Source organism: Mustelus asterias, chromosome 3, assembly GCF_964213995.1.
Source record: "Mustelus asterias chromosome 3, sMusAst1.hap1.1, whole genome shotgun sequence".
NCBI classification, from domain to species: domain Eukaryota; kingdom Metazoa; phylum Chordata; class Chondrichthyes; order Carcharhiniformes; family Triakidae; genus Mustelus; species Mustelus asterias.
The window spans coordinates 145,024,930-145,037,362 of record NC_135803.1 but is presented as its reverse complement, the minus strand read 5'-3'; the positions used below and the strand labels follow the sequence as shown (position 1 = coordinate 145,037,362).

The 12,433-nt window shown below is 44.3% G+C and overlaps 1 protein-coding gene across 1 annotated transcript; it reads right to left on the bottom strand.

The window, feature by feature from the left end:
* Positions 1-1,097: 1,097 nt before the first annotated feature.
* On the bottom strand, positions 1,098-11,453 carry LOC144491687 (hyaluronidase-1-like). Its single transcript, XM_078209862.1, has 4 exons — positions 11,348-11,453; positions 8,034-9,014; positions 4,955-5,044; positions 1,098-1,950 (listed from the first exon to the last, which is right to left on the bottom strand). Exons 2-4 carry the CDS (start codon positions 8,958-8,960, stop codon positions 1,630-1,632), a joined length of 1,338 nt encoding a protein of 445 aa, XP_078065988.1. The 5' UTR covers positions 8,961-9,014; positions 11,348-11,453; the 3' UTR covers positions 1,098-1,629.
* Positions 11,454-12,433: the final 980 nt, after the last annotated feature.

Below are 12,433 nucleotides of genomic sequence, written 5' to 3'. Positions count from 1 at the left end.
ACTGTAACACAATGCTACCCTTTGGAGTTGTACGCATGGTAGCTTATGGGCAGTACATTCACGATTGCTGCTCATGTGCACAGTTCAGAGGGAATAGTGATTGTCCTGGACACTCTGCATGTATAAGGACTTCATAGAAGATGTTCATAGAATCCCTACAGTACAGAAATTCGGCCCATCGAGTCTGCACCGAGCACAATCCCACCCAGGCCCTACCCCCACATATTTACCCACTAATCCCGCTAACCTACACATCTCAGGACACGAAGGGCAATTTTTAGCATGGCCAATCAACCTAACCCGCACATCTTTGGACTGTGGGAGGAAACCGGAGCACCCGGAGGAAACCCACGCAGACACGAGGAGAATGTGCAAACTCCACACAGACAGTGACCAAAGCCGGGAATCGAACCCAGGTCCCTGGAGCTGTGAAGCAGCAGTGCTAACCACTGTGCTACCGTGCCGCCCTCACTGTTTGATGAGGACAGAATCAGGCTCAAAGAATAATCCGCTGTTGTTTAAACCCTATATATGATGATCGGTGTTAACTCCTATGTCAACATTGATTGGAAAATCAGTGGAAGAGAGTCTCACATTTAGGTAATGTAGCTGGAGGAGCTGAAGTCACCACGCTACAGCACGAGGAGGTGATGGCCTAGTGGTATTATCGCTAGACTATTAATCCAGAAACTCAGCTAATATTCTAGGGACCCAGGTTCCACAGCAGACGGTGGAATTTGAATTCAATTTTAAAAATCTGGAATTAAGAATCTACTGATGACTGTGAAACCATTGTCGATTGTTGGAAAAACTCACCTAGTTCACTCATGTCCTTCAGGGAAGGAAATCTGCTGTCCTTACCTGGTCTGGCCTACGTGTGACTCCAGAGCCACAGCAATGTGGTTGACTCTCAACTGCCCTCAGGTAACGAGGGATAGGCAATAAATGCTGGCCAGCCAGTGACGCCCATGTCCCACGGTTGAAAAAAGAATCATCACCTTCCAGAGATGAAATGAATTCAGTCTGCTTCAGAAAGAACAATTAAAAATTTTTTCCATTTCATCGACCAGATTGAAACACAATTATATCAACCAGGTGTGAAAAACTGACAGTGACCCGTGTGCAAAATGCTTTATTGGATATTCACGGCGTTAATAATACCAGAGCAAATCCATCAATACTAATACCAAAGCAAAATACTGCAAATGCTGGAAATCTGAAATTAAAACGGAAAATGTTGGAAATATTCAACAAATCAGGCAGCATCTGTGGAGAAACGAACAAGAGTTAGTGTTTCAGGTCCCATGTTCTGAAGAAAGGTTGTTAACTCTTGTTCCTCCCTCCACAGTTGCCGCCAGACCTGCTGAGGTTTTTTTTAAAACAGCATTTTCTGTTTCGATTCAATGAAAAGCGAACCAACCAATGAAACATTAAGTAAACGATGGCCACAGATTAGTGTTTGTTCACTTTATACTCAGGCAACAAAGGGGGTGAATCTTCCCACCCCACCCGCCAGAGGAATCATAGCAGGCGAGGGGTGGACAACGCAAAGGTCCGTCGACCTCGGGCGTGATTTTCCGGTTTCGGGGCGAGCGCAGCTGGAAAATCCCACCCAAAAGAGTCGCCAGTCTATCCGTTTGAGAACTCGCAATGGGCTCCCATCCATCCACTGTAACACTGGCACTGAAATCTGGTCGCCATTTCCCTGACGTCCTTCTCAGCTGTCTGTCCCTGCAGGAAGAAGGCCGGGCCTTTGTCTGAAGGGTTCAGCTTCACGGTGAAGGAGTCTGGGTTTAGGTGCAGATAGGCATGGCTATCTTTGCTTGTCCGCACACACCGGCCATGGTTTGTGCACAGCAACCAACTGCAGATCCTGGCAGCATTTGTCACATTAACAATGTAGTTACCCAATATTCCACTTATGTATGCTTCCAAAGCAAGGCAAGAACCCTAAAGGAGAAAGAGAACACTTCGTTAATGATATTTCTTGCTTTTTAAATGTATTTTCTTCACCTTCATATGGTCCAATGGTGACGTGGAGATTGAGAAATCGTTCTGTAGGCAGCAGCTTAAATTCAGAATCATTTCATTCCATACCATGATGGCACACCAACTTACTATTAACATTAGGATTTAATGCTTTTTAATTGAATTGATTTATTATTGTCACATGTACTGGGATACACTGAAAAGTAATGTTTCTTGCGCGCTATACAGACAAAACATACCGTTCATAGAGTACATGGGAAGAAAGAAGGGTGAGGTGCAAAATGTCGTGAAAAGAGTTTGAGTACAGTTTTAAGAGCATAGAGCAAGAGTAAAAGATGGTATTATAAGTTAATAAGTTCATAAGATATAGGAGCAGAATTAGGCCATTCGGCCCATCGAGTCCGCTCCGCCATTCGATCATGGCCGATATGCTCCTCATCCCCATTTTCCTGCCTTCTCCCCATAACCCTTCAACCCATTACCGATTAAAAATCTGTCTAACTCCTCCTTAAATTTACTCACTGTCCCAGCATCCACCGCACTTTGGGGCAGCGAATTCCACAGATTCACAACCCTTTGGGAGAAGTAGTTTCTCCTCAACTCTGTTTTAAATTTGCTGCCCCTTATTAGAGGGTATGCAGGTGACAGCTCTTGTAGCTGTGGTTGGATATTAAGGGCTGGGGAGTGGGGAGGCGGGGATGGAAGTCACGTCTGTACCAAGTAATGATATTTCCTGCTCAATTATCCATGGATTTAGACAATTATCAATGGATTTAGCTCCTATGTGCATTATTATGTCGAAAAGGTAGACTGTGTAACTTCAGTCTTCCTGTTAACAGGGTGGAGAGACAGAAGGGGATGGGTGGGTCGGGGGGGGGCGGTGCTAGGGGCAGAAGAATATTTAAATGTGTAGCCCTTTCAACTCTTCCATCTTCTAAGTCCTTGCTACATTGAAATCGAGACTTATTGCATTAACACAGAAAATGCTGGAAAAAAACTCTGCAGGTCTGGCAGCATCTGTGGAGAGAAAAATGGAGTAGACATTTCAAATCTAATATGAATTCTTCTTTGGATCTGCGGAATTTTTCCAGCACTTCCTGTTTTTATTTCAGATTTACGGAATCTGCAGTAGTTTGTTCTTACTGATTGCATTGTCCGCCATTCTAGGCTTTCACAGGGTTTCTAAATTGTGGCAATCCTCAGCTAACTCAGGCTATCCTCTGCCTACAGCGTTCCAGGTTTTGACACCCAAGTGAACTTCTCTCGTTTCTCTACAGTTCTGATGTTCCGTCCTGTGAGCCTTGGGCCTTCACTTTTCTTTTTCAATAATAAATGTATTAGCAACGTGGAACCTGGCTCAGGATGGGGCTGGGAAGTTTTAGAAAACTTGGGGCAACGGTGAACCAAGATGAAGATGTGGGATGGGTGGCCTTGTGGAATGTGTGTTCGTACTTCCCAAATATTTCAATGGATCTTGTTGTTTCGTGGGATCGGAACAGAATGAGTTAAAACAGTTTTCAGTTCTGCTGGACGAGGACACTTTGTAAAGGATAACAATCTGTAGGAATATGCAAGTCACTCATCAATATCTTGCAGGTCTGTGACGTGTTACATGGCCACTGTTTATAGCACTAAAGTGTTTAAAGAGCTTAAAGTGATGGACAACCTCGGCTAGTGAATGGGCCACAAGATTGAAAGCGGGCTTGTTCACTGGAATAGGATTGAATACATTTAATACATGCCAAATATTTTATAACAGTTTATAGAAAATGCTTAATCATATATTAATAGAAATATATTAATAGAACTGTCATCAATTACAAATGGTAAAACCAAAAGAAATATTGACACTTTGGACACAGAGGGAATGCATGGCTCTCACAGTCAATGTTGTGAGCAATGAGCACACACCTCACTTCACTCGCCCTTGCTTTACATGCGACTCACTTCAGTCATACTGGCAGGAAAAATGCTACGCAGATGAAAACCAGCAGAATGTGGCAAATCTGCACGGGGGCAACAGTCAACTAAATGTCTCGTGGGCCGCACTCAGAACCTGATGGGCCGCATGTGGCCCCCGGGCTACAGGTTACCCACCACTGGCTTAAGCAGACCAAAAACTACTCCTCCTTAGGAGGGTGACTTGATGACCAAATAACCATGGTAACAAAATCATTGGGAGAGATTGATGTACATGAATGTATCTTTTGGCCTCTGTGTTATCTGAAGCTTGCATTGTGTGTCTTTTGATGTGTTGTAATTTAGTGTTAGTGTGCATGGAGTGTAGAGATTAGAGGTAGAAGTGGTCTGTTATTTGAACAAACCACTGCATTCAGGGTGGAATTGTGTAACTTGGTGCCTGAGATCTTACAGTGAATTGCAAACTCAATAATAAAGAATCAAATAATTGTATGGAATTGTATGATTTTTTGGTTTGATTTATTATTGCCACATGTATTAGTTTATAGTGAAAAGTATTGTCTTGCGCGCTATACAGACAAAGCATACCGTTCATAGAGAAGGAAAGGAGAGAGTGCAGGATGTAGTGTTACAGTCATAGCTACGGTGTAGAGAAAGATCAACTTAGTGCGAGGTAGGTCCATTCAAAAGTCTGTAATATCAGCAGGGAAGAAGCTGTTTTTGAGTCAGTCACCTCAGACTTTTGTATCTTTTTCCTGACGGAAGAAGGTGGAAAAGAGAATGTCCGGGGTGCGTGGGGTCTTTGATTATACCTCTGATTTAATGGAGTACTCAACTGAGAATTGTGCAACATGAGCTCATTAAAGGCGAAAATATGATTCTGTGATTGTTACAACTCATCAAAGCAACAAAAGAAAATAGAAAAAGCAAGTAATCCAATAGTTATCAGGTAAATTAAGCCTGCACAGTACAGACAGTCGCTAAAGTGTAGGTGCTTTAATATTTCATCATGGTTCTTACAAAATGATCAAATGACATATTTTACCTGTGACTGAGTATAATCTGAGTTCCCCCAAAGTACAATCCCGGCAGCTCCCATTGCTACACTCTCTCCAATTGTGTGGACCAAGTCGATCTGAAAGATCCAAGAACAGGCAAAACTGTGGCGTTACTGTTTGTGTCTCTGGTCACATGTCCGTCACAGTATAGTGAATTGGGTCTCATCGGGGCCTCCACAACCCAACAGTTTGTCTGGAGTATCATTTCTCCTGTGGTGATTTGTCTGGGCTTTTGCACTGAAACCGAACGTAGAATTTAAAATAAACATCTTAATATTCATTTACCTCAGCCCTCTCCCAGCCTTACGTCCCCACTTTCTACTTCACAGCACCTGCAGTCTTTTACATAATTTAGCACATTAAATATAAATATTTTTTTAAATGGAAAACATTTTCATACCCAATTTAGTCAGTGAGTTTGGGTAGATTCCTCATCTCACAGGATATCACAATCAAGCTCCTTTAAAAAAAAATCTTATTCTTTTCTCAGAGTTACAAAGCCAATGTGCAGAGTGGACAAGGCAAGCCCCCGAATCCAGCTCCCTGCTTGACTCCAAAAAACAATTCAAATTCAAATTGAATCCAATTTATGGGCCGGAATTCTCTGGCTGTTCACTCCAGCGGGAAACACACGTCTGGGAGGCTGGATAATCTCACCCACGGTCTCCACAAGAGAGACATCTAGTTCATAGCTGACAAGAGCAGGCATTGCTCTGTGGTTAGCACTGCTGCCTCACAGCGCCAGGGACCCGGGTTCAATTCCCACCTCGGGTCACTGTCTGTGTGGAGTTTGCACTTTCTCCCCGTGTCTGCATGGGTTTCCTCCGGGTGCTCCGGTTTCCTCCCACACTCCAAAGATGTGTGGGTTAGGTTGATTAGCTATGCTAAATTGACCCTAGAGACAGGGGGATTAGCAGGGTAAATGTGTGGGATTATGGGAATAGTGCTTGGGCGGGATTGTGGTCGGTACAGACTCGATGGGCCGAATGGCCTCCTTCTGCACTGTAGGGATTCTATGATCTTGAGCTTTATCTTACGTTCGATCTTGCCAATAAAGTGGAGAAAGCTCAATAGGCGGGCATGGCTGTCTGTATGCACTGAATCAGTGGATAGCGATTAAAAGGAGTAACTCTGGATAATTCTCTGAACACAGGCACCGAATCCTACTGGGATCAACCAATTCATTGCAAACTAGAAATCAAACCTAGGCAATTTCAGATCTGATTAGTTCAATGACGCATTTCCTTTCCTGATTCTTCCAGCTTATTTCCAGAAACGTACTGGATTGGAATTTCTGCTCAGTTACGCCCGTTTACCTTTTGGTGTGATTTTACAGATATCGCCGTAACCGGCACAAAAGATTCCAGAACATTAATCGCAAATTGAGTTCAGCACAAGTCATTGCCATGATCTATGAACGAGTCTAAAAAGACATTGTGCAAGAAGTAGGCCCCATTCACAAAACTGGCCGTGCCCAGAAGGAAGGGTGAATTAATCACCACTGGGAGTTTCCACTAATTTACATTCATCTGCAGGCCTTTGAGAGAGCTCCAAAATTTAAGCTGGAAGTTTTGGGGCACAAGGACGATAATTAGTGTGTTTTCAAAGGTTTTGAAAAAAAAATTACATGGGACTACTGAACCCCAATCTAACTGGATAACTGTTTTGTAAGTCTGAAAGATATGCTGGTTAGGTGCATTGGCCATGCTAAATTCTCCCTCAATGTCCCCAAACAGGCGCCGGAGTGTGGCAACTAGGGGATTTTCACAGTGACTTCATTGCAGTGTTAATGTAAGCTTACTTGTGACACTAGTAAATAAACTTAAAAAACTTTAAAAGTTATTTTCAGCAATGTAATATTGCTTACTTGCAGCTAGTGGATAGATTGACAGTTGCCCGAATTTTGCCGCCTTGCCCGCTCAAGGCTCGTAAGATCCTGCCCGAGGCCAACGGAGAATGCCGTTCTACAAGACTCGCCCATCCCAATTCTGGGGCGGCGACGTGGTAAAATTCCAGCCAGTGTAACTAAAAATGCTTATATTTTAGTAATAAACCCTTTCCCAGCTGTATTGATCAAACTTCACCAAACTCTCAAAGAGATCACAGAATAGTTTTAAAGCAATTATTTATTTTGTGTGTAAAAATTATGTTTTAAAACTCTGCCCAACTACACTGACTCAAGGCAGATTTTGAGTTTGATAATATGCAAGTAAGTTTGAATGAAAACTAGGGGAGAATAAATGACTGTTTGAAAAGGGATGCAGATTGTGCCAGACTCATGTTGCAGCTGTACAAAACTCTGGTGCGGCCGCACTTGGAGTACTGCGTACAGTTCTGGTCGCCGCATTATAGGAAGGATGTGGAAGCATTGGAAAGGGTGCAGAGGAGATTTACCAGGATGTTGCCTGGTATGATGGGAAGGTCTTATGAGGAAAGGCTGAGTGACTTGAGGTTGTGTTCGTTAGAGAGAAGGTTAAGAGGTGACGTAACAGAGGCATACAAGATGATCAGAGGATTAGATAGGGTGGACAGTGTGAGCCTTTTTCCTCGGATGGTGATGGCTAGCATGAGGGGACATAGCTTTAAATTGAGGGGTGATAGATATAGGACAGATGTCAGAGGTAGGTTCTTTACTCAGAGAATAGTAAGGGCGTGGAATGCCCTGCCTGCAACAGTAGTGGACTCGTCAACATTAAGGGCATTTAAAGGGTCATTGGATAAACATATGGATGATATTGGAATAGTGTAGGTTAGATGGGCTTCAGATTCGTTTCACAGTCGGCGCAACATCAAGGGCCGAAGGGCCTGTACTGCGCTGTAATGTTCTATGTTAACTGATGATTGTGCTAGAGCATTTGAATAGTCCCACAGACACTTTGCTATCCTGGGCTACTTTCAGAACCTACATTCATGGGGTTATTGGTGCGCTCCCAGTGTGTGGGCTGGACAACAGGTTACAGCATTAACTGACCAACCTGCAAGTGCAGCTCTCCACTGAGGGGCTTGGGGCATGGAATCACATCGTATATTAGTGCCTTACTAGAGGGTTAAAAACCACACAGTTACCTCAGTCAGGAAAACCGTGGTGTTGGCATACACAATCCGAGAATATGGCAAGACAGGCAAGCTGTAATTCGCTCCCAGTTGAGAAAGACGGAGGCCCTCTTTGATTCGATAATGAACAAACTTGAGCGCGTTCTCCGTTGACTGAAGCTTAAGATCCAGGTATATACTTGGATATAAAGCTGTACTTTCCCTCCAGAGCCACATCAGACGATCATTCCTCTGCAGCTCAACATCAGGGCATTGTCCGGTGTAGTTTTTGGAAATGACACTGTTGTAGCAACAGGGAAAGCCATAATAGCCCCACAATCCCCGAGGCCTAAGGCCTTTTGCCACCTTCAATGTCTGTGCCATGAAGTTGCAGGCAGCTGGTTCGTATTCGCTTTGTGCTTGCTTGGCCACCTGACTCTCGGGCCAATCAGGATGCCTCCTTCGGACCAGCTCTTTCGATTTCTTACGGTAAATATCTTTCTGATCCCAGTCCCTCATCCAGGAGGGTCTCCAGGCCTCCCAGTCGATGACAGCCAACCCACCAAAATCCCGCAGAGGTATCAGATTTTCCACATCTATTTGGGCCTTTGCAAGATGATCGTTCAAGCTGGCGTTCTGTGGGACACCTCCATTTACGGGAAGACCACTTTTGGTATAATAGGGATAAGAACCCAATTTATCGCTGTAAAAAATGGTGACATCTTGCCCGATAAATGATTCATTTTGATTTGCAATTATGTCAAAGATTCTCAAATTGAGATTAACACCAAACAAGGACTGGCAGGCTGCGGTTGGAGCATTCCACACTGTGATAAACGGCTTATTGGATTTAATTGGAGATTTTGCCTGTTTCAGCGGTTGTCCCAGGGTCAAAGTGCACACACACAGCAGAACAGTTAGTGCTTCAATCAGGATCATGGCTGTTACACTTATTAACATCTCATTCTTCAATGAATCAATCTTTTCATGTTCTGCATCTAATTAAACCTCGTACTGTTTGAACAGAAGAAAGAAAAAAGAATTATGGAAAAGGCAACAGATTTGTCACATTAAAAGTGAGACTGTATAAGTTTGTCAATTGCTAGGAAGTGACTTGATGTATGAAGTAAACACGGATTCATTGGTTTCAATAGAAGGAAGTACCATTTGTCTGTTATGAACACCACACCATCTGTTTCTGGCATAGTTCTGCTTCACTGTTAATCAGCTCAGCTCACCATTTTAGCAGGTACATGCCTTACTTGTAAATCTAACCTGTTGAAATCTGATCGTCAGCTTCTGCACACTAAAACTGTAGGAATTCTTAAAGCTTCCTATAAACTCTGCAAAACTGGGGCTATTTTCAACTCTGCTGACCGAGTCCTAACTTGCCCCAAGTCCTATTCAACCATCACTTCTGCTCCTGGTTACACCTCCATTTAAAAAAAAATTCTCATTCTTATTTTTAAAATTCATTCCTGGGACATGGGCGTTGCTGACCAGGCCAGCATTTATTGCCCATCCCAAGTTGCCCTTGGAGGGCAGTTGAGAATCAACCACATTGCTGTGGCGCTGGAGTCACATGCAGGCCAGACCAGGTAAAGATGGCAGATTTCCTTCCCTAAAGTGAACCAGATGGGTTTTTCCAACAATCGACAATGGTTTCATGGTCATCAGTAGATTCTTAATTCCAGATATTTTTTACTGAATTCAAATTCCACCATCTGCCGTGGCGGGATTCAATATTCCCGGAACATTAGCTGAGTTTCTGGATTAATAGTCTAGCGCTGATACCACACGGCCATCACCTCCACTTGTTTTTAAACCCTTCCATTGCCTCGTCCCTTCCCCATATCTGTACCCTCCATCAGTCCCATAACCCCCTGAACAATACATGCTGCTCTAATTCTGGCCACTTGAGAATTCCTTTATTTTAAACACTTCCCCCATTGGTGGCCATGCTTTCAGCTATCTAGGACTTACTCTCTAGAAATCCACCCCCCTCCCAAAACCTCTCCACCTCCCTACCTCATTTCACTTCTTTGACTAAACGTTTGGTTATCTGGCCTGATATTTTCCTATGCAGTGGCACGGTGACACAGTAGTTAGCACTGCTGCCTCACAGCGCCAGAAACCTGGATTCAATTTCAGTCTTGGGTCACTATCTGTGTGGAGTTTGCACGTTCTCCCCATGTCTGCATGGGTTTCCTCCGGGTGCTCCGGTTTCCTCTCACAGTCCCAAGATGTGCGGGTTAGGTGGATCACTTTTTAAATGGGAAACATAAATCAGAATAAGAGGGTGGTGAGTGTCTGGAACAAGCTGCTAGAAGTAGTAGTAGAGGCGGGTACAATTTTGTCTTTTAAAACGCGTTTGGACAGTTACTTGGGTAAGGTGGGTATAGAGAGATAAGGGCCAAACGTGGGCAATTGGGACTAGCTCAGTCGTTAAAAAGAGGAGCGGAATGGACAAGTTGGGCTGAAGGGCCTGTTTCCATGCTGTAAACCTCCATGACTCTATAAGTATAATAATTTTGGACTAAAATGAGCAACACACAGGCACAGGCTGTAAAGAGACCCAGGGGTGAAACTGAAGTAGATCAGTACCTTGCAGCACAGAAAGAGGTCTCAGTGCATCGGATCTATGCCGGATCTTTGAAAGAGCTCTAAATATTTCTGCCTCCTGTCTCTTTCCTGCAAATATTTCCTTTTCAAGTGTACATACCCTTCTAAAAGTTACCGCAGTATCGAATCTACTTCCACCAGACTTTCAGCCGTGTGAAAACAAATCTTTACTTCCTCTGTGTTTTTTCTGCCAATTATCATAAAGCAGAAAAAAAAGTTTTTTTAAATGAGGTGTCACTGCCTGTGTATTATTTTGGGTTAGCACTGCTGCCTCACAGCGCCGGGGACCCGGGTTCAATTCCAGCCTCAGGTCACGTTCTGTGTGGAGTTTGCACGTTCTCCCCGTGTCTGCGTGGGTTTCCTCCAGGTGCTCCGGTTTCCTCCCACATTCCAAAGATGTGTGGGTTTAGTGGATAGGCCATGCTAAATTGTCCCTTAGTGTCAGGGGGACTGGCAGGGTAAATAGGCAGGGTTATGGGGATAGGTGGGATTGTGGTTGGTGAAGATTCGATGGGCTGAATGGCCTCCTGCACTGTCGGGATTCTGTATGATTTTGCCCATTAGTGGCCTTGGGGTCTTAACCTCTGGAATTCCCCAAAACCTCCCCCCTCCCCCTCACTTTGACCAAACATTTGATTATCTAAACCGAATGGTTCGGTTAAAGTTTTGAGTTTTTAATTTCTTTGGATATGCTGTCCGCCCTCGACAGGACGATGCTTACTCACCCTCTAAGTTCCGCTATACCAGCTTCTAAGTGCTTTTCCGGCTCCTGCCTGCGTTCAGTTATCCGCTCATTGAGGCGCTGCCTGTTTACCAGCGAGAGTGAAAGTGACACAGACACAAAGGCGGGGCTACTCGGTTCTGCCCTGGAATTATGAATGGTTGCGAGTGTTCCCCCCCGAGTGAGAGATGAGTGAGAGACAGCAGCAAAGCGGCCAACATTTGGCCACAAGCCAAATCCGCGGATTTAATCACTTAAATAACTGCTCCGGAGAAGCCTTGAATATGTGCAGGACACATTGAGAAATGGATTGCTGCAATTTGTTTTTAGGCAGCCCTCAAACTCCATGGCACCATATTAAAAAATACCACCCATTATTTCATTAACATAATCATAAAACAGAAAGAACAGATTTCATAGAAACCATAGAAACCCTACAGTACAGAAGGAGGCCATTCGGCCCATCGAGTCTGCACCGACCACAATCCCACCCAGGCCCTACCCCCATATCCCTACATATTTTACCCGCTAATCCCTCTAATCTACACATCCCAGGACACTAAGGGGCAATTTTAGCATGGCCAATCAACCTAACCCGCACATCTTTGGACTGTGGGAGGAAACCGGAGCACCCGGAGGAAACCCACGCAGACACGAGGAGAATGTGCAAACTCCACACATTTGTAATTGGTAATGGGGTTGAAGGGTTATGGGGAGAAGGCAGGAAAATGGGGATGAGGAGCATATCAGCCATGATCGATGGTGGAGCAGACTCGATGGGCCGAATGGCCTAATTCTGCTCCTATATCTTATGGACTCATAAAAGCAAAACACTGCCGATGCTGGAATCTGAAACAAAAACAGAAAATGCTGGAAAATCTCAGCAGGTCTGACAGCACATTTTTTATTCACTCATGGGATGTGGGAATCGCTGGCTGGCCAGCATTCATTGTCCATCCCTAATTGCCCGAGGGCAGTTGAGAATCAACCACATTGCTGTGGCTCTGGAGTCACATGTAGGCCAGATTGGGTAAAGATGGCAGATTTCCTTCCCTAAAGGGCATGAAAGAACCAGATGGGTTTTTCCGAC